Source organism: Diabrotica virgifera, chromosome 9, assembly GCF_917563875.1.
Source record: "Diabrotica virgifera virgifera chromosome 9, PGI_DIABVI_V3a".
NCBI classification, from domain to species: domain Eukaryota; kingdom Metazoa; phylum Arthropoda; class Insecta; order Coleoptera; family Chrysomelidae; genus Diabrotica; species Diabrotica virgifera.
This window is the reverse complement of record NC_065451.1, coordinates 28302321-28326165: the sequence shown is the minus strand read 5'-3', so window position 1 is coordinate 28326165 and position 23845 is coordinate 28302321. Positions and strand designations below refer to the sequence as shown.

Sequence of the window (23845 nt, the reverse complement as noted above, 5' to 3'; positions counted from 1 at the left end):
TTCTAAAAATATCATGGACAGAACACGTCACAAACAAAGAGCTTCTGAGAAAGATGAATAAAGAAATGGAAGTCTTAAACACAATCAAAACCAGAAAATTGGAATATCTCAGACATATTACACGTGGAGAGAGATACAACTTGCTCCAACTCATTATGCAGGGAAAGATTCAAAGAAAAAGAAGCATAGGGAGACGCAGAATATCGTGGCTACGCAACTTGAGAGAATGGTACAGATGCACATCAAACGAACTTTTCAGAGCAGCCGTCTCCAAAGTCCGAATAGCTATTATGATTGCCGATCTCCGTCGCGGAGATGGCACTTAAAGAAGATAACTAAAAACTCGCCCAAAATAATTTATTTAATTATCTAATACAATTTATTTTGTTACATTTAAACCGCGGAATATACTTACAGTCGAAAACGTGACGGGGATTTTAAAATACACTGAATTCGTTCAACAGAAATGTCTGCTTTTTATACCACATACAGTTAACCTAGTATTTTCTGGAAGGAATCGAATAAATTAATTGTACTATGTATTATTATAAATTATACTGATTTAACAGATAATTATTATTTTAGGTGTCTCTTGCGAGGACATCCAAAATGATGAATGCAATGCAACATTAAAATATCCCGAAAATCACTTGAACCAAAATGTAACTGCTGCTACGGATGTGAACACTGGAGAAAAACATTTTGAATGTGAAATATGCTTAAAAAAATTAACAAGATCTTCTTTAAAACTACATTTGAGAATACATACTGGAGAAAAACCCTTTGCATGTGAAATTTGTACCAAACAGTTTTCAACAAACAATAATTTAACTAAACATATGACAGTGCATACTGGTGAAAAACCATTTGCATGTGAAATTTGCACTAAACAGTTTTCAACGAAAGAAGTTTTAAAATCGCATATGAGAGTGCATACTGGTGAAAAACCTTTCTCATGCAAAATATGCACCCAACAGTTCTCACACCGACCTAGTTTAAACATGCATATGACAACACATACTGGAGTAAAACCATGTTTTGCATGTGAAATATGTAACAAACAATATTTAACAAACGCTTCTTTAACTAGACATATGAGAGTGAAGCGACATTTAACTGTTAATAGGGATGTGAACACGGAAGAAAAACATTTTGAATGCCAAATATGCTTCAAAAAATTAACAACAAGATTTAATTTAAAAATACATATGAGATTGCATACTGGTGAAAAACCATTTGGATGTCAAATTTGCACCAAACAGTTTTCAACGAAACAAATTTTAAAATCGCATATGAGAGTGCATACTGGTGAAAGACCAGTTAAATGTGAAATTTGCGCCAAACAGTTTTCAACAAACCCACAGCTAACTAGACATATGAAAGTGCATACTGGTGAAAAGCAATTTGGATGTGAAATTTGCACCAAACAGTTTTCAAGCAAAGAAGCTTTAAAATCGCATATGAGAGTGCATACTGGTGAAAAAGCTTTCTCTTGCAAAATATGCACTAAACAGTTTTCAACGAAACAAGTTTTAAAGTGGCATATGAGAGTGCATACCGGTGAAAAACCATTTGAATGTGCAATTTGCACCAAACAGTTTTCAACAAAACAAATTTTAAAATGGCATATAAGAGTGCATACTGGTGAAAAACCATTTGAATGTGAAATCTGCACCAAACAGTTTTCATCGAAGCAAGTTTTAAAGTGGCATATGAGTGTGCATACTGGTGAAAAACCATTTGAATGTGAAATTTGCACCAAACGGTTTTCAACAAACCCACATCTAACTAGACATATGAAAGTGCATACTGGGGAAAAGCAATTTGGATGTGAAATTTGCACCAAACAGCTTTCAACGAAACAAGTCTTAAAATGGCATATGAGAGTGCATACTGGTGAAAAACCTTTCTCGTGCAAAATATGTACTAAACAGTTTTCACACAGGACTAGCTTAACAGCACATAATATGAAAACACACACGTGATTAGGATAAGATAAGGATTGAGATAAGATAAACGTGTCAAAATCGGATGATTATATCTTATTAAATGATTGTTATTTTATGATTAAATATCGAAATCTGATTCCAACCTGTACATACATTTTGATCCTTAATAAATATTTTCTCATGAAATAATTTTAGTCCTCTATACTTCCTAAAAAAACACCGATAGGTTCTAGTGTGATAATAGTGTAATAAAACGAGCGATTTCGTATTTATATACGACTTTATTTATATAACTGTACAGACGAATTTATATTATACACTGAACTCATTTACAAAAACAGTTCCAATTTATAGCCCATCGTTAGTTCTCGAAAATTCTGCCCATCTCTAGTTATCGTCCAGACGTTCTTAGAATTGCTCGTCTTTCCGTCCCGCTACATCGCGTCATATCTAGAAACATCGTCGTGGAATGCCTGCGTGGAGATGGGACCTGTTATACGACGGTCGGTCAAAAGTAATATTTTGTTACACTGCTCCCCTCTTAAGATCTGAGCGTCCCGATCAGCAACTCTAGATGGCCCAGGATGGCGGAACCTACAGGATTCTCCAGCTCTGCATACACCCCTAGAAAAGAAGTAACAGTCTACTGTCTTTGAAGGGTATGACATCTTCGGGTTCATGCAACACACAGTAATTCGTACGCCAGTTTCTCTGAAGATCACTTCAAGCATGCTTCTCACAATCTTCCAATCCAGATTTTCTACTGCATGGCCTATTTTTGGTAACGCCAAATCTTTGATGTCATAATTACACACGATTTTCTTCAAATTAGTTAGAGCACGCCATATGTTCTCGTAGCTTGGCGTGTCCGTATAAGACTTCCTGGTCACCATATACAGCAAAGATCGAGGACCATCTTCCAATCGCAATACTCTTCCAATTTTAGGTTGTTGATTCCTTAACTCGTCCAGGCGGCCGAACTTTCTATTGAATACGGACGAGATTCCTTTAGTCATCTCGAGGTCTTGGGCAACACAGTGGGCTAGAGAGACGTTTTCTGGAACACCAAACAGATCTTGCTGAACTTCTGTGGTCACGCCGAATCTAGCACTCTTTCTTTCTGCGTAATTTGACATAAATTCCTTAAAACTTGGCTGTGGTGCATCTTTTATCTCCTGTTGGAGGACTCGGGCTTCCTCTGTTTCATTTGAGCCAGCATATGGTGCAAGACGATTTATGTGAATAACTTTTGGTTTACCGTTTGGTACCTTCTTAATTCTGTATATTACGTCATTTATTTTCTTCGTAACTTCATACGGACCTTCCCATTGTCTTTGCAGTTTAGGACGTAGGCCTCGACGACGTTGTGGATTATAAAGCCAGACAAGATCACCTACTTCGAAGCTTCCATTCTTGCAGCGAGAATCATATTGATCTTTCATTCTGTCACTGGCTATCTAGATGTGTTGTCGGGCAAGTTCATGAATGTTGTTCATTCGTAACTTCAGGCGGTCTACGTATTCTTCGCCTGCAACATATTCCTCGGAAGGTCTGCAGCCAAACTCTAGGTCGCAGGGCAACCGAACTTCACGACCCAACATCAGGCAGGTTGGTGTTTGACCTGTAGTTTCATTCACGGCCGAGCGGTAGGCCATCAGGAATAAATGAATGTGTTGGTCCCAATCTCGCTGATGTTCAGATACAACTTTGGACAAGTGTTTACCCATCGTTCGGTTCATCCTCTCGACCATTCCATCTGATTGAGGATGCAGGGGTTTTGTTCTGGTCTTATTGGCACCAATCAATTTACAAACGTTTTGGAAAAGAGCTGACTCAAAGTTTCGCCCTTGGTCGGAGTGGATCTCCAAGGGAACACCAAATCGGCTGAAGAATTCTTTAACAAGTACCTCTGCAACGGTAGCAGCTTCTTGATTCGGTAATGCATAGGCCTCGGTCCATTTCGTAAAATAGTCCATGGCTACCAGAATGTATTTATTTCCAGCATCGGTTTCTGGAAATGGACCTGCAATGTCGATTGCTACTCTTTCCATAGGACTTCCAACATTGTACTGTCTCATGGGTGCTCTCTTTTTACCAACTGGACCATTACCGGATGCACACAGTTCACATTTCCGGCACCATCTTCTTACATCATCTTTACAGTTCACCCAATAGAACCGTTCTCGAACCTTTTGCAGAGTCTTCGTAATACCAAAGTGTCCACCTGATGTACCGTCATGCAACTGACGCAATACTTCTGACACTTTACTTTTAGGTACAATCAACTGCAGCTTAGATTCTGTACCATCATCGTTCTCAAAGGTTCTGTACAGAAGATCATATTTAGTACCAGGCAATTCCATTGGCTCCAGTAGGCCTTGACTTCAGGACTACATGCACTAATGTTCTGCCAACTAGGTCTCTCACCTTGCTGCATCCAATCCAATACTCTTTTTATACATGGATCATCTTCTTGGGCGTTTTGTAACTGTTGGGGCTGCCATTGCGCATTAACTACGGTGGTTCGTCTCACGGGGCAAAATCGTTCCTCTAATTTGGCACAGTGATTACAATTTGCACTGCATGGTCGTCTCGAAAGGGCATCAGCATTTGAATGAACTCTTCTGGCCCTGTGTTCTATATCGTAATCATATTCTTGTAATCGTTCTAACCATCTTGCCATCTGGCCCTCTGGATTACGGAATTGTATGAGCCATTTTAGAGCAGCGTGATCGGTGCGAAGAAGGAACTTTCTGCCATACAAGTATTTATGGAAATGTTCGCAAGCCTTCACTACACCCAGCAGTTCTCTTCTGGTAACGCAATAGTTTCTTTCTGGTTTCGACAGGACTTTGCTGAAATAAGCGATGACTTTTTCCTGTCCATCCTGGATTTGTGAGAGAACAGCTCCTATGGCACTGTTGCTAGCATCGGTATCCAAAACAAATTTTCCTGCCTGTCCCGGGTAGCTTAATATCGGTGCACTGATCAGAGCCCTTTGTAGTTGTTCGAAAGCTTTTTGACACTCCTCACTCCATGTATATTCTTTGCCCTCCTCCGTCAACTTTGTTAGGGGCTTGGAGATATTGGCAAATCCTTTGACAAATCGTCGGTAATATGTACATAGGCCAAGGAAACTTCTAATTTCATGTTTATCTTTTGGTACTGGCCAATCTTTAATTGCTTCAATCTTTTCAGGATCAGCTGTTACACCATTACTCGATACAATATGTCCCAAATACTTAACTTCTCGTCGAAACATGTGACATTTCTTCGGACTTAACTTCAAGTTCGCTGCCCTCAATCGTTGAAAGACTTCTATTAGATTCTTGGCATGTTCATCAAAGGACCTTCCAACCACAATTACATCATTCAAGTAAACCAGGCACGTTTTCCATGTTAGACCTCTTAAAACTGCCTCCATTAATCTTTCAAATGTGGCAGGGGCATTACATAAACCAAACGGCATAGCCGTAAACTGCCAAAGCCCTGATCCTATCGAAAATGCGGTTTTCTCCCGATCGGCTGGCTCCATGTCTACTTGCCAATATCCACTTTTTAAATCGAGTGTGGAAAACCAACGAGAACCGGAGAGAGTATCCAATGTATCGTCTATTCTGGGCAAAGGATAACTATCTTTTTTTGTTACCGCATTGAGCTGGCGGTAGTCGATACAAAAACGCGTTGAACCATCTTTCTTCTTTACCAGAACAACTGGTGATGTCCATGGACTGTTCGATGGTTCAATTACCCCTTGTTTGTCCATATCCTTGATAATCTCTTCGGCTTCATCTCTTTTCGCAAATGGAAGTCGTCTAGGCCGTTGTCTGATTGGCTGAGCGTCTCCGGTATTTATTTTATGCGTTACTATGCTTGTTTTGCCTTTATCCTTCGTGTCAATAGCAAAAACATCTTGATACTCTATCAGCATAGACGTCACTTTTTCCGTTCGTTCATGATCAAGATCTTGGCATCTTTCAATGATCATTTCAACAAGCTCCTTTGGATACTTCGCCTTCGATGATTTCTCATTGGTATTCACAGAGCAAATTGAAGCCACGGGAACACACTGCCCGATCAAAGCTCCTCTACTTAACTTGATAGCAGTTTCCCTTAAATTCATAACTCTTACAGGGATGACATCTCGAACTTTTACCAAAGTTTTCGCCGTTAGGAACTCGACATTATCCACATCTTCGACCATCCTTAAACTTCCCTCTCGGCAGTGTCCATCAAGCATGGTCATCAGAATTTTCTCACTATTACCGGGTATGGTTACGTCGCATGTAGTAAGTAAGCGGATGACATCTTCTTTGTCGTCGTGAAAGGGCAACTCTTCACCATTGATCTTGAGAACTCCATTTTGAACATCCAATATTGCCCCCACTTTCCTTAGTACGTCCATCCCCAATATGAATTCGTCGGAGATCTCGGCAATTAATACTTGATGTTCAACTGTGGTCTGGCCAATGGATACTGACATATTAGCCTCGCCATATGTATTAATTAGCTCACCAGTCGCTGTTCTAAGCTTTACTGTTGCAGGTGATAATTTATTATGGTCTCGTACTACATCTGGACGTGCGATAGTTCTCGTTGCACCTGTATCCACCAAAAATGATCTACATCTATTACTGATACGACCTTCGATGTATAAGTTGTGGATTCCACCGGAGGACGTAAGGTTGACAGTTACTATGGGGGCTCTAGTTCTCGAGGTCGGCAGTTGCCCCTTGGTGTCGACCCGCTCTAGTTTTCCGACGGCTGTACAATCTTCTTACAATTACGACGAATGTGGCCTACGTCTCCACAATTCCAACATCTAGGCTCGCGTCTCTTTGGCATCTGATTACTTAATACTCTCCGTATCATTTCCTCCAGACGTTCATCGTTGTGTTCGTCACTTTCTTCAATGGTTCTTACTCTATGGCCTCGTGAAGTTTGACTAGCCGTTTCGTGTTCCAATGCAATAGCAAGTGCTTCATCTAAAACTTTCGGCCTTGCTAGTCGTAAAGCATTCTGTAGTTCATTATCTTTCAGCCCATTGACGAAGGTATCTACTGCAATTTCTTCTAAAACGCTGTCTGGCACCTCTGGATAAGCCAACTGCACCACACGAGCCACATCTGCTTCAAATTCTTGCAGATTCTCACTTGCTCGTTGACTTCTACTTCGCAGTTGTGCTTTGTATACTTGTTGTAGATGGGCATCTCCATAGCGTTTTTCTAGACGAGTGAACAAGGTCTGGTAACAATTTTCTTGACCCTTAGGAATTGATCTTAATATATCTGCAGCATCACCTCGCAAAGCAGCAGTCAAGGAAACAGCCTTTTCTTGTTCGGTCCAATGATTGGCGGTCGCAATAGCTTCAAATTGTCTAAGATATATGGACCAAGAGGACTTTCCATCGAATGGTGGTAATTTGAATCTCATATTATGCGACGTTTCGTCTCTCGGTAGTTCATCTTTCACTACAGGATCTAACGCTGCTGCATTAACTGATGGTTGTACTTTTGTATCAGTTATCATGCTCTCTAGTTGTTTGATCTTTTCTTCTACGGTCTCTACACTTTTCTGCATCTTATCGAATGTTCTAGAAACTTCTTCAAATTTCTCGTCATTCTGTCTACAAAAGTCTTTAATTACTTGAGAAACACTTTCAAATTTCTCGTCGCTTTTTCTAGAAGTTTCATCGATCTTTTGAGAAACACTTTCAAATTTTTCGTTGTTATGTCTACAAACGTCTTTAATTACTTGAGAAACACTTTCAAATTTCTCATCGCTTTTTCTAGAAGTTTCATCGATCGTTTCAGAAACAGTTTTTAATTTCGATAAGATTACTTGTTCTGCTGACTGGAAGTGGAACGTCTCTGGGTCATCTCCGTTCTTCGTGAGGACTTCCTTGAGTCGTGCTTGTAGGACTATCTTGCACCCACTGCTGTCTAATTCGTACTCTTCTAATTGTTCACGGAGCTGTTTTATGGTCAGTTCTTGTAGCAACATCTTTGGTCGGCACACACGTACTTTTCAAAATGTCTTAAGTCTTTCCGAATACCGAACAATCAACGCACTTTAACTATTCCCGACGAATAAAGTCCAAAAGTCTTTTAAAGTCTTTCCGAATTCACTTATTTATATCGCACTAAGTTTACTGTATTTTACCGAACACCGACACCATTGTAATAAAACGAGCGATTTCGTATTTATATACGACTTTATTTATATAACTGTACAGACGAATTTATATTATACACTGAACTCATTTACAAAAACAGTTCCAATTTATAGCCCATCGTTATTTCTCGAAAATTCTGCCCATCTCTAGTTATCGTCCAGACGTTCTTAGAATTGCTCGTCTTTCCGTCCCGCTACATCGCGTCATATCTAGAAACATCGTCGTGGAATACCTGCGTGGAGATGGGACCTGTTATACGACGGTCGGTCAAAAGTAATATTTTGTTACAATAGTTATTTATGAAACAAAATAGAAGTAGGTTGAATGCTCGAATATATGGAATTTATAGGAATAAAGGCAGATTTCGAGCATATAGTTTAATCAAATCTTGCCCAAGTATACTTTCGCTATCATCGGGGGCATTTCGTCAAAACAGGAAGATATCCCAGTAAAATGTAGATAGCATTTGTATGGTAAGAAATTAGGTAATTTAAAGACTAATAAGTAACATTAAACACACACTGGACGAAGGACAACAAATCAAAAATTAGTCAAAATTTGCCGGATACTACATCTTGGCAAGAAGATGTGAGAACCTCATTAGAGGTTATCCTCAGTTGTTATTACTCCTATATAGAGTAACTAGGTCCATTTTCCGTTGGAACTTTACCAAGCTGCAGACGGGGGTTGTGAATTGCATAGTGTAGAATTCCTTCCCTTTTGTCTTCACTGCAGCATCCGTCTGGCTTGCATATTGTAGAAGCCTTGGAGGTGTCACCAGGAAAATGAGCCAATAATTTTTTCAATTAAAAATCTTTTATTTTACAAATATTTTTATTAGGTTGAAAAACTTAGTCTTTCATTTAGCAGATGCCGCTACGCACCTACTACCTTCACGTCAGTTGCAATGGGGGACTAATATGTCGAAAAATTTTTACCTGGACTAGAGAAAGCAGCCTATGCATTCTCTGAAGAGCCTCTAACAAGAGGTGAAATCGTCAATAAGAGTGCTGGCTGCACTCTCTAATCTAAGTAAAAATTAAGACGGTTTTGGCTTCGCATTGCAACTGAATAAAAATGGTATACATTTTATTTTATATTAGTATTACTCCTATATAGTAACTAGGTCCATTTTCCGTTGGAACTTTACCAAGCTGCAGACGGAGGTTGTGAATTGCATAGTGTAGAATTCCTTTCCTTTTGTCTTCACTGCAGCATCCATCTGGCTTGCATATTGTAGAAGCCTTGGAGGTGTCACCAGGAAAATGGGCCAATAAGTTTTTCAATTAAAAATCTTTTAAAAATAATATAATAATTTTATTTTTAGCAAGCAAAAGCAAATAATGTATTTAGAAAGTTTTTAAGGTTATGAATACAAAACGTCAAGTTAGTCTCGGTCTAAACCTGCTATTACCTAGGATTAAATGTTAGTCCGAGATTAGAGAGGGCTTAGCTAGTCCATCGTTAGTCGCTGTTCATTAATAAGAAAAATGTTATTGACAGTCCTAGGTTTATAGTTATTCCGGCGTTAGTCCGTGTTTATTAGTAAGAGTATTAGTGACTGTACTCTTCATAGAAAGACATACAGCTCCCGGAGCGAACAATGGCCGGTGAGAAAAACTCTGTCTGCGTAAAGATTAGGTGGGTGTACGACCGACGACAGCGTTTGTCACGGGCCATAGTTCGTTCCGGGAGGTGTAATACATTTCTTATCGTTACATAACACTGATCTAAGAGATAATTATTATTTTAGGTGCCTCATGCGAAGACATCCAAAATGATGAATGCAATGCAATATTAAAATATCCCGGAAATAACTTAAACCAAAATTTAACTGCTACTACCGATGTGAACACCAGAGAAAAAAATTTTGAATGCCAAATATGTTTCAAGAAATTAACAAGATTTTCTTTAAAAATACATATGATAGTGCATACTGATGAAAACCCCTTTAAATGTGAAATTTGCACCAAACAGTTTTCAACAAACTCACATCTAACTAGACATATGAAAGTGCATACTGGTGAAAAGCAATTTGGATGTGAAATTTGCACCAAACAGTTTTCAAGCAAAGAAGTTTTAAAACGGCATATGATAGTGCATACTGGTGAAAAACCGTTCTCGTGCAAAATATGCACTAAACAGTTTTCAACGAAACAAGTTTTAAATTGGCATATGAGAGTGCATACCGGTGAAAAACCATTTGAATGTGCAATATGTACCAAACAGTTTTCAACAAAACAAGTTTTAAAATTGCATATGAGAGTGCATACTGGTGAAAAACCATTTGAATGTGAAATCTGCACCAAACACTTTTCATCGAAACAAGTTTTAAAGTGGCATATGAGTGTGCATACTGGTGAAAACCCATTTGAATGTGAAATCTGCACCAAACACTTTTCATCGAAACAAGTTTTAAAGTGGCATATGAGAGTGCATACCGGTGAAAAACCATTTGAATGTGCAATTTGCACCAAACAGTTTTCAACAAAACAAATTTTAAAATTGCATATCAGAGTGCATACTGGTGAAAAACCATTTGAATGTGAAATCTGCACCAAACAGTTTTCATCGAAACAAGTTTTAAAGTGGCACATGAGTGTGCATACTGGTGAAAAACCATTTGAATGTGAAATTTGCACCAAACAGTTTTTAACAAACTCACATCTAACTAGACATATGAAAGTGCATACTGGTGAAAAGCAATTTGGATGTGAAATTTGCACCAAACAGTTTTCAAGCAAAGAAGTTTTAAAACGGCATATGATAGTGCATACTGGTGAAAAACCTTTCTCGTGCAAAATATGCACTGAACAGTTTTCAACGAAACAAGTTTTAAAGTGGCATATGAGAGTGCATACCGGTGAAAAACCATTTGAATGTGCAATATGTACCAAACAGTTTTCAACAAAACAAGTTTTAAAATTGCATATGAGAGTGCATACTGGTGAAAAACCATTTGAATGTGAAATCTGCACCAAACACTTTTCATCGAAACAAGTTTTAAAGTGGCATATGAGTGTGCATACTGGTGAAAACCCATTTGAATGTGAAATCTGCACCAAACGCTTTTCATCGAAACAAGTTTTAAAGTGGCATATGAGAGTGCATACCGGTGAAAAACCATTTGAATGTGCAATTTGCACCAAACAGTTTTCAAGAAAACAAATTTTAAAATTGCATATGAGAGTGCATACTGGTGAAAAACCATTTGAATGTGAAATCTGCACCAAACAGTTTTCATCGAAACAAGTTTTAAAGTGGCACATGAGTGTGCATACTGGTGAAAAACCATTTGAATGTGAAATTTGCACCAAACGGTTTTCAACAAACCCACATCTAACTAGACATATGAAAGTGCATACTGGTGAAAAGCAATTTGGATGTGAAATTTGCACCAAACAGTTTTCAACGAAACAAATTTTAAAACGGCATATGATAGTGCATACTGGTGAAAAACCTTTCTCGTGCAAAATATGCACTAAACAGTTTTCAGACAGGACTAGCTTAACAGCACATAATATGAAAACACACACGTGATTAGGATAAGATAAGGATTGAGATAAGATAAAGGTGTCAAAATCGGATGATTATATCTTATTAATTAAATGTTTGTTATTTTATCATAAAATATCGAAATCTGATTCCAACCTGTACATACATTTTGATCCTTAATAAATATTTTCTCATGAAATAATTTTTGGCCGAAATACTTAAAAGGAAAACACCGATAGGTTCTAGTGTGATAATAGTTATTTATGAAACAGTTCGTGAAGTATGCTTTTTGCGCACGCACGCGATATTTAGAGCACAAGTGGAGCAAGTTCGCAAAAAGTACTTCACGCACAATTTCATACAATATTTTATCTACAATAAACAAATAAGAAAAACTACAAGGAATAAGTAATTTATTAACAATTCATTTACAACATATACTAACAAAATTAAACGATATTCTGTAAAAAAAGGAATATTTTAATTGTTTATATTTAGAGTTAAAATTGTTGCAGTTATTTATATTTCCTAAAGAAATTTTGAGAACGGAATCTTTTTTTTTTAATTTATTATGTGTGACTGCTGTAGCTGCTTGAAGCCTGAGGTTCGACTTCAGTACTTGGTCTACGCGGGTTAAAATAGTTATTTTCCTAACTAGTGCGGAAAGTGATACTTTCCCGTTCGAGACTGTCGCGCTGGTGAGAACAGCTAGACATTTTTAAAAATGTCTATAGGCTCCAGTTCGACTCATCCTGAATAGAATGAGTACTTTGGGTAAAACCAGGGGTATTAATAGGCGGTTCAAGCGTAGCACTGGCCCTGTTACCTTGTATACCGTATGCCCTAGATATAGCAGACTTTCTTATTCTTCCTAACTTTCTATCGTCCACGTTTGGACATAGGCCTCTCCCAACTCCTTCCATCGGTCTCTATCCTGAGCAACATATTTCCAATTTGTTGTGGCTACTCTTTTAATATCATCAACCCACCTCATCTGTGGTCTTCCTCTCGCTCGTTTACTTTGGTAAGGTCTCCAATGTTGTATTGTTGCATTCCAACGTTGGTCTTTTGTCTAGCAGTGTGGCCTGCGAAGCTACATTTAAGTTTGGCAACTTTTGTTGTTATGTCCTCGACTTTTGTTTTTGATCTTACCCAGTCGTTTTTTTTTTATCTGATAGTCGTATACCTAACATTGCTCTTTCCATGGCTCTTTCTGTTTTGGCTAGTTTATTCATATTTGGATGCATCATGACATTTTATGTCATGATAGGAAGGATGCATCGGTTGAACACTTTGCTCGTCAAGTATTGGGGTATTTTGCGGTTCTTAAGTTTTCCAAATCCTGCCCATGCTTGTCTTACTCGCCTAGTAATTTCCGCACTTTCTTTCTCTTTGTCAAGTTTCAGGATTTGGCCTAGATAGATATATTCCTGAGGGTAAATTCTTAACAAGCCTGATCTGCCTTCAAGTTCTTAGAAACAAGAATACAAGAAACAAGAAAGAAAAAAATGCTTGATGAGCTGTGCGGCGACGAAGATTTGAAAATTGCAGAAAATGTGGACCAAGTAGCCATGTTACAGGTTTTTGAGCAGATGACTAGGTAACTCGGGGAGAGGTTTACGGGTAAGAACAACATAAACAGCAAGTTTAGATTTTTCAATTGAGAATGGTGGGCTTGAGTGGGGGATACGAAATGGGACGAAAAACTAATCCTGAAAAATCTCCCAATTCCAGCCTTGCTTGTTGGGCTCAATAAATAAATAATAAACTTTCAATAAATAAATTATGCTAAAAATTATCAATAATTTCTTTATTATTCGGTATATTAATAGTATATGACAATGTAGTTACTGGGAGACAGTGTTACAATTTACTGACTATCAGTAAATAATAAATTATAGCTAAAATAGCTAAATTATTATAGACTATAATACGTAAAATTCATGAGAGTTTCCATTAATTATGTGGCAGCAAACAAAATAGCGCCATCTAGTGGTATGAGTTGATAACCACAAACTATGCATTTAAAAGAAAGTTATTTTTATATGTAATATTCTGTGTGAGGCAATTGACTGCAAACCAGTGGCGGCCGGTCAGGGTCGGCAGTGCTGACCCACACATTTATGGACACATTGTAGATTTTATAAATATTTAATTTAATCAGAGTTGATGATATTTGTTTCTGCAAAATAAAAAGAATATCTGTAAGATAATACAGACTAAATTTTATTCATTGTTTTTAAAATAATTCTATCAATCCGGTACGTCAAGTGATCCCTGCGCGTATTAATCCCAGTCATGCATCCGATTGCGATTCTGTGAATTCTTTTTTATAAGATCCGCTTCGGCAGGGACGGCAAGCCGTCCCTAGATTGACGATTTACTTGTAGGAAGCGCTATGGAATATTAGCCTATAGGCAACCAATTATACATTTCACTACAATTTCACCCGTCTTTGAATGGCAGAGTCTGGCAGATACCAATCTGCCGATCGGTGATGGGCAGACACCAGCAAGGCACGTACCAAGCCACGTAAGTACCCTGCTAATAGTGCGCTCGGGATGAAATTCATTATGAAATAAGTAGCTTTTGGAATTTTAAATCTCGCTTAGTTTTCACTGTAACATATTTTTGTAAACAGCTTTTGGAAATTTTTAATTTTATTAATAAAGGCGACATTTTGCAAGTGATGATATCTCGATCCGTGAAACAATCGGTTTGAAAACTTTATTAAATGATTATTCTTTTAATATTTTTTTATATATTTTTAAGAAAGTTTACCCAAATTGATGTGATATTCAATGTTGTTCTAAATCAGTCAACTGACATTATTTATTCCAAAAATAGAATAACAAAGCTGGTAAAAAATCTCAGAGATAGTAATTTTCAATATAAACGCAGTGACGTTTTGGATTCGCTTGATATTTCCGAACACCCCAAAAAAGACAAAAGTATGACACAGATCTCGAAAAACAAGTATATTTTGAAATTTTTGATACTATTATTACTGATGCAAATAGATACTCATTTTTTTTTAATTTTGAAGATTTGCAAAAATTTAAAAGTTACGCCAAAGAATTTTCAAAATATCTATTAAACAAGTGTGTTAAAATTATCCATCATTCTTTAATCAAATAAAATAAGGAAATGAATTAAAAGTTTTATATGCTTATCCAAATATTTTCGGAAGATGGGATAAGTTATAAAATATGTATAATTTTATATACTGCAGTTCATTGCAACAAACTGTTCTCGAAATTAATAAATTATTATCATGAATTCTCTCATTGCTACCAACTTTTGCCTTAAATGAACGGGATTTCTCTTGTCTCAAAAGAGTCAAAACGTATTGTCGAAACACCATGAAAGAAAAGAGAATGTCAATAGAAAAAAACTATTAAAATCTCTGCAACACACTAATAAATTTTACGATGATGTTATAACCCATTTTGCTACGTCCAAACAACATAGACTGAAGTTAATTTATAAACATGTTTTGGTTCTAAATCTATGTGAAAAAACAAAAACAAAAAAAAACAAAAACCAGAAATTTTCTTTGATGATTGAACTCTTTTAATTAGATGGTATACCTATACGAAAAGACAAAAACCTTGACGACCCTGTCCCTAAAGCCACGAGCCGCCACTGTCCTGGACTTTTTCTATCTCACTGCCCTTAATAGTTGTACGTCTGAGTCATCTACTGAAAACTGTTTGGTGCATTATAGCAGTCTACCCTGTTATAATCCTAAAGCCGCGTTAGCGGTATAAATTGGTAGACTATATTAAATGTCTAATTTCATGTTTCTCTATCAACATTTTTTTATTGTAGACTGTTTTTTTTTCAGCGAAATCCAAGTGCATGAAATTCCCTTCTAACTTTCTCTGCTTCTTGCATAATTAATATCGTTTATACTTCTTTAGTTATACTTAAAAGTTATACTTCTTTAGGCGCGATTGGGAGTGAATTTTTATTACTCTGCACACATGCGCACAGAGACAGTATGTGGTTAGTTGCTAAATCTTTAAGTTATGTATAAATATATCAGTGCAAAAAATGCGTGAAAAGAATATATTAGTTTTTTTAATAAATATATTTTTATTATAATTTTTGTGTCTTTGGATTTGTCTTCCTCGGGAGTAAGATAAGTATTATTAAAACATTTATATTTATTATACTTCACTTCGTCTGTTTGTTACCGAGAATTGTCATTATGTCCGAGAAACTATATAAACAGAGAGGTCGTGGCGTTATTGGTATAGCATTCGGCTACAGATCGAGAGGTCTTGAGTTCAATCCGGACCATTCATATTCTTTCTTTTTATTTTTGGAAAGTGGTAAGCATTAAAGTTAGTTTAATATTTATTTCGTTGAAATCATATAATAAAAGTATAACTTCTTACGTGCGTACAAAGTACACACATATTCTTTTTTTAATTGTGGCAACTTGTTGATCGCTTATATGAAAATCATATGTCTGTCTTCGTAATATAACTTGATCACATGCATCTAGTTATATTTCTAAGAACTTCTTTGTTGTTTATTCTTCTTCTTGTAGTTCCTTCTCCTATCGGAGGTTGGCTATCATCACAGCTATCCGTGCCTTATTGGCAGCAGCTCTGAAAAGATCTACTGAGCTGCAACTATACCACTCTCTTAAGTTTCTCAGCCAGGAAATTCTTCTTCTACCTATGGATCTTTTCCCCTTAAGGTACTAGTACACTTTAGAAGACCAAAAATAAGCATTTTTTCAAGATTTTTTTTCTCAGAAACTTTATTAAAAATGAACATAAAACTTTTTACATATTAATATCTAACTCTTAGAGAATACAAATAATATATCTTTTTTCATTTATGCACTTACACTAATATTGTAGAGGGCGCCAAAGTAGAGGCCTCGAAAAAAAGTAGTTCCGATGGCGGACAGTTAATCTCAGGATTGGGATCTCTGAAACAAAAAAATCGTACGGCGTTTAAAAAAGGAAGTTTTCTTACATGACAATTTACCACCATTAGTGAAAAATTCCGCAAAACAAAGATTTTAGGGAAATTTGAAAAATTTTTGTGAAAAAATCGGCAATTTTATTTCAGTTTTTAATAGTTAAAAAATAATTATTTTTAATTTTTTGGTCAAATTGTGGTAAATTGTCACGTAAGAAACGCTCCTTTTTCAAATACAGTACGATTTTTTTGTTTCAGATATCCCAATCCTGAGATTAACTGTCCGCCATCATTTTTCGAGGCCTCTACTTTGGCGCCCTCTACAATATTAGTGTACGTGCATAAATGAAAAAAGATATATTATTTGTATTCTCTAAGAGTTAGATATTAGTATGTAAAAAGTTTTATGTTCATTTGTAATAAAGGTTCTGAGAAAAAAATTCTTGAAAAAAATGATTATTTTTGGTCTTCTAAAGTGTACTAGTACCTTAATTCTGCCCTGCATTATGAGCCTTAATATCTCATATTTCGCACCTCTAGTAATGTGGCCCAAATATTCCAGCTTTCTTGTTTTGATGTTCTTTATCACCTCGCAACTGATAGTCCTGATGTTGTTTATTAGGTGTGGATAATTCAAGGATTTCTCCATTATTAACCTCAAGACCCTCTAGCGATTTTTTTGATACTGGATAACCTGACACTTAGAAATATTTAATATTACATATATAATCTTTTTTCTCGTATTCGATTATTTCATATCTTTATGGGGTTATTTTTAATAAAATAATTTTCACCCCCGAGAATGGATGTCTTCTCCTCCAGAGTAAAAGTGCAAGTTGGCACCAGGTCACGTTTGGTTCTTAAGGTATCTCTCTAACTGCCCGCCAATTTTCATGAAAATCGATTTAAAAAAAAATTTATTATATAAAAGCAAGCAAAAACAAATAATGTATTTAGCAAGTTTTTAAGGTTATGAATACAAAACGTCAAGTTAGTCTCGGTCTAAACCTGCTATTACCTCGGATTAAATGTTAGTCCGAGATTAGAGAGGGCTTAGCTAGTTCATCGTTAGTCATCATCATCACGTAGCGCTACAACCCTGAGTGGGTCCTGGCTGACTGTACAATTTTCTTCCAATTTGTTCGGTCTTCCATCAACCTAGGGTCAAATGGTATGTTCATTTTTCGGAGATCTGCTTTGATGTTATGTCTCCATCGCATTCTGGGACGTCCGAGTGGTCTTTTGCCTGTAGGAATCTCCTCCCATACCAGTCTTACAAGTCTCTCGTTATGAAGTCTGTGCACGTAGCCTGCCCATCTTAGTCGCTGTGATTTAATTTCTTGGACAATATCGGTGTCATTGTAGAGTTCTTTTAATTCGAGGTTGGTTCTGATCCTATACTGATTTGTGTTAATGTCGTGGTGAGGTCCAAAAATTGTTCTAAGTATTTTTCGTTCAAAACGTCTGAGCTTTTCTTCGTTTGATTTGGTCATGGTCCACGTTTCGCAACCATATGTTAGTACAGGTCTGACGATGGATTTATAGATTTTGATCTTGGAACTTCTTGCAAGATTTTTTGATTTTATAAGCTTATCCAGTGCGAATAGACAGCGATTTGCTGATTGGATTCTGTCTTTTATTTCTTCAGTAACATCGTTGTCAGCTGTGATTACGGCCCCCAGATACTTAAAACGTTGTACTCTTTCGAAATTGTAGGTGTTGACCGTCACATTTTGTCCTATCCTGTCTCTTCGTGTCGTTCAATTTATACACATATATTTCGTCTTTTCTTCATTAATCCTCAGCCCTACTTCGCTTGTTGCTCCTTCCACCTTGTTGAAAATGGCCTTTGTGGATAGGATGGAGTCTCCAACGAGATCAATGTCATCTGCATATGCTAGTAATAACTTGGGACCTTGAACCGGTAGCAGTTCTGTTTTTATTTCGGCCGACCTCATGGCTTTCTCTAATACAAGGTTAAAAAGTAGTGGAGATAACGCATCACCCTGTTTGAGTCCACTGTTGATTTCAAAGCTCTCAGACAGTTTATTATTTACATGTACTTTTGATATTCCACCCTCCATACAGACTTTAGTCATCCGAATGAGTTTCTGTGGTATTGAGAACTCCGCCATGGCATTCCATACTTGGCCATCGTTAGTCGCTGTTCATTAATAAGAAAAATAAATGTTATTGACTTAGTCATAGGACTATGGTTATTCCGGCGTTAGTTCGTGTTTATTAGTAAGAGTGTTAGTGACTGCACTATTCATAGAAATACATACAGCTCCTGGAGCGAACAATGGCCGGTGAGAAAAACCCTGTCTGCGTAAAGATTAGGTGTGTGTACGACCGACGACAGCGTTTGTCACAGGCCAAGGTTCGTTCCGGGAGCTGTAATACATTTCTTATCATTAGGAGAGAGTTTAATAAAACGGGATAGTCGGATAAAACGGGATACCTAGCCTAGAGACCCAACTAGTGCTGCTATCAATCGGACAACGACGAAAACTTGTTCTCAGTCGTCATTTTAACATTATCAGTTCGTTTTACCTCGATGCCATTATAGACCAGGGCGGATCTGTAAAAATATTAGTACATTTGGACGTTGAGAGGTGACTCAAATTTTTTTGCAGAAATTGCTTGAAAATAACTCAAATAATAATATTTGAGTTATCCTCCTTCTCAAAAAGGTCCGGAACATTGTTTAAATAATCAAAATGTCAAAAAATGAAGGAAAAATTCGATTTTTTTCTTCGTTTTTTGATTATAACTTTAAAAGTATTCCGAGAAAAGTTGTACTGACATAAAAGTTGCATAATTAAATTTCCTACAATATAGAATTGGTTAAAAATTTAAAAAATAGTCACCCTTGTTGCAAAATAACAATAATTGCGAAAAAACTATACAAAAACAAGTATTCGCATTTTACGTTTTTTCAACCATTTATGCTACACTTATAACCTTCATATTTCACCCAGAAAAACTTTATGATACAGTAAAACAATACTGTAAATTTCGTTACAATCGGTTCAATAGATTTTGCAAAATAAATTTTGCAAGCCAGCTTTCGCAAAAAAAATTCGTTTTTTTTAAATTGTTACAGGACTGAAAATAAAGCAGATAGCAAGTTGAAATTTTTTTGCGTATAGAAGTGTACTGTACCTTTTATTTGCAATTTGCAATATTAAAATCGATTAACTGTCACGGCGTCAGGAATTTTTTAAAATAAACATTAATTATTGGTGCTACGCGCAGGACAGCGGATAGTTTGCTCTGATTGGGCATTTCAATGACCTTTGATAATGATTGATACATTTTAATTTTTATTACATTTCGATATAAATAAATAAATTTGTTTATTGCAAAATAAAAACACATACTCTATCCTTTGAAATAACACTTTTTTAACAAAAACTTTCTTTGTTCATATATTTTAACTTAGAGAATAAAAGTTGATTATTTTTAAACATATGCAATTGTTTAAACAATATTTCACAAACAATAATAAAATTAGTTTGATTTTTGTCAAATTAAAATATTAAAATACAACAAAATATAGAGTAAAAAAATAATATATTAAATAAAGATTAGAAGAAATTTTGATGGAAATCAATTTGTGTGAATCGAACACCGCTGTCCTGCACGCAGCACCAAAAATTAATGTTTATTTAAAAAATTTCCTGGCGCCGTGGTAATTATTCGATTTTAATTTTGCAAATTGCAAACGAAAGGTACAGTACACTTCTCTAAGCAAAAAAAAATTCAACTTACTATCTGCTTTATTTTCAGTCCTGCAACATTTTTAAAAAATGAATTTTTTTTGCGAAAGCTGGATTGCAAAATTTATTTTGCAAAATCTATTAAACCGATCTTAATGAAATTTACAGTGTTGTTTTACTATATCATAAAGTTTTTCTGGGTAAAATATGAAGGTCCTAAGTGTAGCATAAATGGTTGAAAAACGTAAAATGCGAATACTTGTTTTTGTATGGTTTTTTTCGCAACTATTGCTATTTTGCAACAAGGGTGACTATTTTTTAAATTTTTAACCAATTCTATATTATAGTAAATTTAATTACGCAACTTTTATGTCAGTACAACTTTTCTCAGAAATGAACAGTTTTAAAGTTATATTCAAAAAACCAATAAAAAAATCGAATTTTTCCTTCATATTTTGACATTTTGATTATTTAAACAATGTTCCGGACCATTTTGAGTGGGAGGATAACTCAAATATTATTATTTGAGTTATTTTTAAGCAATTTCTGCAAAAAAATTTGAGTCACCTCTCAACGTCCATCTCAAAACAGATGAGCCCTGGACTATTATCTGATGAAAAGTTGTGTTTAGAATTGTTTGACTCTATTTTTTTGGTACTTTGTACTTTTAAGTGCGTTGTTTTCTACATTATACTGCCTACATATCTAAACATAATTCCGGTGAATTTAATTAAGCACTCATTACCGAATATTCTCATGTGTAGTCTATCTAATTTTACTTTCACGTTTAGGCAGGAGCCATTTTTGTTTTGAAAAATGTCTGAATTGGACAAAACGGGACACTTGTAAGTTGGATAAAATGGGATACAGTTTTTTATGTCCCGTTTTATCCACCTATTTATTTGTGGGCCTATTAATTTTTTAAATAGCGTTAAAGCATGTTCTCATACTGCAGAAAAGAACAACATATTTTTATGTGAATTTTGTTCTGATATGCGTACCTAGTCCTAAATAAAAGGTCTTATTTCCCATTTTGCAATAAAAAAAAAATTTTTCAGACTACCTACTGAAGATATTGTTTTTTCAAAGGTAAATTTTGCTTTGCAGTCTTATATCTACTTAAATGTGCTTTTCAGGTAATTTTATGCAAAAAATTAAATATTGTGAACCTATCCCGTTTTATCCAACCGTGGTATGCTAAAACGAGATATGCAGGACTTTAATAAATATTTTTTTTTACTATTTTCCAGTCATTAAAAATAGCTAAAAATATGTTTTTTTTTGTGTGCTTCAATAAATGTTATACCTATAAAAAATAATAATATGATAATTTCTTTAACATTTTTTTAGGAATAAAAATAAACAAGAATGTTATCCCGTTTTGTCCAACTCTCCCGTACATAATACTGATCTAACAGATAATTATTATTTTAGGTGCCTCTTGCGAAGACATTCAAAATGATGAATGCATAGCAATATTAAAATATCCCGGAAATAATTTAAACCAAAATTTAACTGCTACTACCAATGTGAACACCAGAGAGAAATATTTTGAATGTCAAATATGCTTCAAAAAATTAACAAGATTTTCTTTAAAAATACATATGAGAGTGCATACTGATGAAAACCCCTTTAAATGTGAAATTTGCACCAAACAGTTTTCAACGAAACAAGTTTTAAAGTGGCATATGAGAGTGCATACCGGTGAAAAACCATTTGAATGTGCAATTTGCACCAAACGGTTTTCAAGAAACACACATTTAACCAGACATATGAGAGTGCATGCTGATGAAAACCCCTTTAAACGTGAAATTTGCATCAAACGGTTTTCAACGAAACAAGACTTAAAATCGCATATGACAGTGCATACTGGTGAAAAATCATTTGAATGTGAAATTTGCACCAAACAATTTTCAACAAAGGGTAATTTAAAAGTACATATGAGAGTGCATACTGGTGAAAAACCGTTTAAATGTGAAATTTGCACCAAACAGTTTTTAACGAAAGAAGTTTTAAAATCGCACATGAGAGTGCATACCGGTAAAAAACCATTTGAATGTGAAATTTGCACCAAACAGTTCTCACACAGTTCTACTTTAAAACTTCATATGAAAATGCACACTGGGGAAAGCCCTTCCACATGTAAAGTGTGCGCCAAAGAGTTTTCACACGCACAAAGTTTAAAATATATAACAACGCATACTGGTGAAACTCCTTTCACTTGTGAAATTTGCAGCAAACGGTTTCCAAGAAGTTCCGATTTACAAACACATGTAAGAGTGCAGTGGAAAAAAACTTTTCACATGCAAAGTATGCACCAAACAGTTTTCACAAAGTTATGACTCAACAGCAAATATGAAATCACACACTAGTGGGTAGGGTGAGATGGGCACAGTGCTACTGTAAAGGTGGTTTGCGCTCGTTAAGGCCGGCGCTCACTTATCCGGAACAGCTCGGAACGAAACGGACCACGACGATCGGCATTTTAATATCTTTGTGTATTCAAATGTGTGATACAACAAACCAAATCCAAACAAATCCAGAACAAAATGCATGTTTTTAACCGATTTTTCATAAATAACTCAAAAACTATAAGTTTTTACAAATAAGTTATTATTGTCAAAATTGAGGCTAATAAAAAATCAAATAAATTCCTTACTAGAAAAACCCTTCAATGTTAACTGAAAGTGAGTTATAGGTAATTGAATGTATATTTCTTTCGTCGAGTACCCAAATCTAAGTATTCAAGCTTAAATACCGGGAAAATGATGCATTTTATAACATAAACTTATTAAACATTTGTCAAAGCTCATTGAAATATCTATCAAATAAGTGCTCGAACAAGTTGATAGCATTAAAGTTTATGCACCAAAAATGTTTCAAAATGTATCTTTTAAAAAATTTTCTAAAAAATGTTATTGTTTTTTTTTGTAAATAACTCCGTTAAATTTTAAAGTAGCAAGTTCCATCTAATAACTGGTTAAAATTTTATTCCAAGAGCTATTAAAAAACGTCAAAATAGTCATTTATACCTCTTACTTTTTTAAAAATAAAAGGTTAAATGGCCGCGGTTACATGGTTCTCGCAGCAAAATTGAAATTTTAAACGTTTCTATCTCAGTTATTTTTTACTCTACGAAAATAGTAAAATGGGTAAGGTATTTGTTACAGAAAAAACTTAAATTTAGTTATTTATCACTTTTTACGTATATTGAGTATTTTTGGAGTTATTATCAAAAGAAAATGAAAAGTAGTATGGTATAGTTAGACCCAAACCCAGACATCCAAAGTGAAAGTTATCCTCCAACACCAAATTGTTCTATATGGTCCACATAATGTTCAGAAAAAAGTCACACCATTTTGAGCGTCGGGTTTGGGGGGAGAGGGGGGAGAAATCTGCAAATTCGTAGTTTTTTACGTTCTTCGTCAATATTTCTAAAACTAAGCGGTTTAGCATGAACCACCCTCTACACAAAATTGTTCTACATTAGATTTTAAATAAAAAAGGCTCTATGCATAACCCTTCTAAAATGAACGGTTCCAAAGTTACGGAGGTAGTATAGT

At 35.6% G+C, this 23845-nt stretch overlaps 1 protein-coding gene across 9 annotated transcripts in view; it reads left to right on the top strand.

Annotated features, from left to right (window-relative positions):
- The window catches only part of LOC114341161 (gastrula zinc finger protein XlCGF8.2DB-like), a 108822-nt gene that overhangs the window by 38571 nt on the left and 46406 nt on the right, over positions 1-23845 (top strand). For 3 of the 9 annotated variants that reach the window (XM_050662217.1, XM_050662218.1, XM_050662216.1), the window contains exon 3: positions 9878-11733. The exons of 4 other annotated variants lie outside the window; for them this stretch is intronic. In XM_050662217.1, coding sequence (XP_050518174.1) covers positions 9878-11664 — 1787 coding nt within the window. In that variant the 3' untranslated portion in view covers positions 11665-11733. Of the gene's footprint in view, positions 1-585; positions 2139-9877; positions 11734-21716; positions 22937-23845 lie in introns of those variants that run through there. 2 more of the 9 variants (XM_050662223.1, XM_050662220.1) reach the window with 2 other exon arrangements.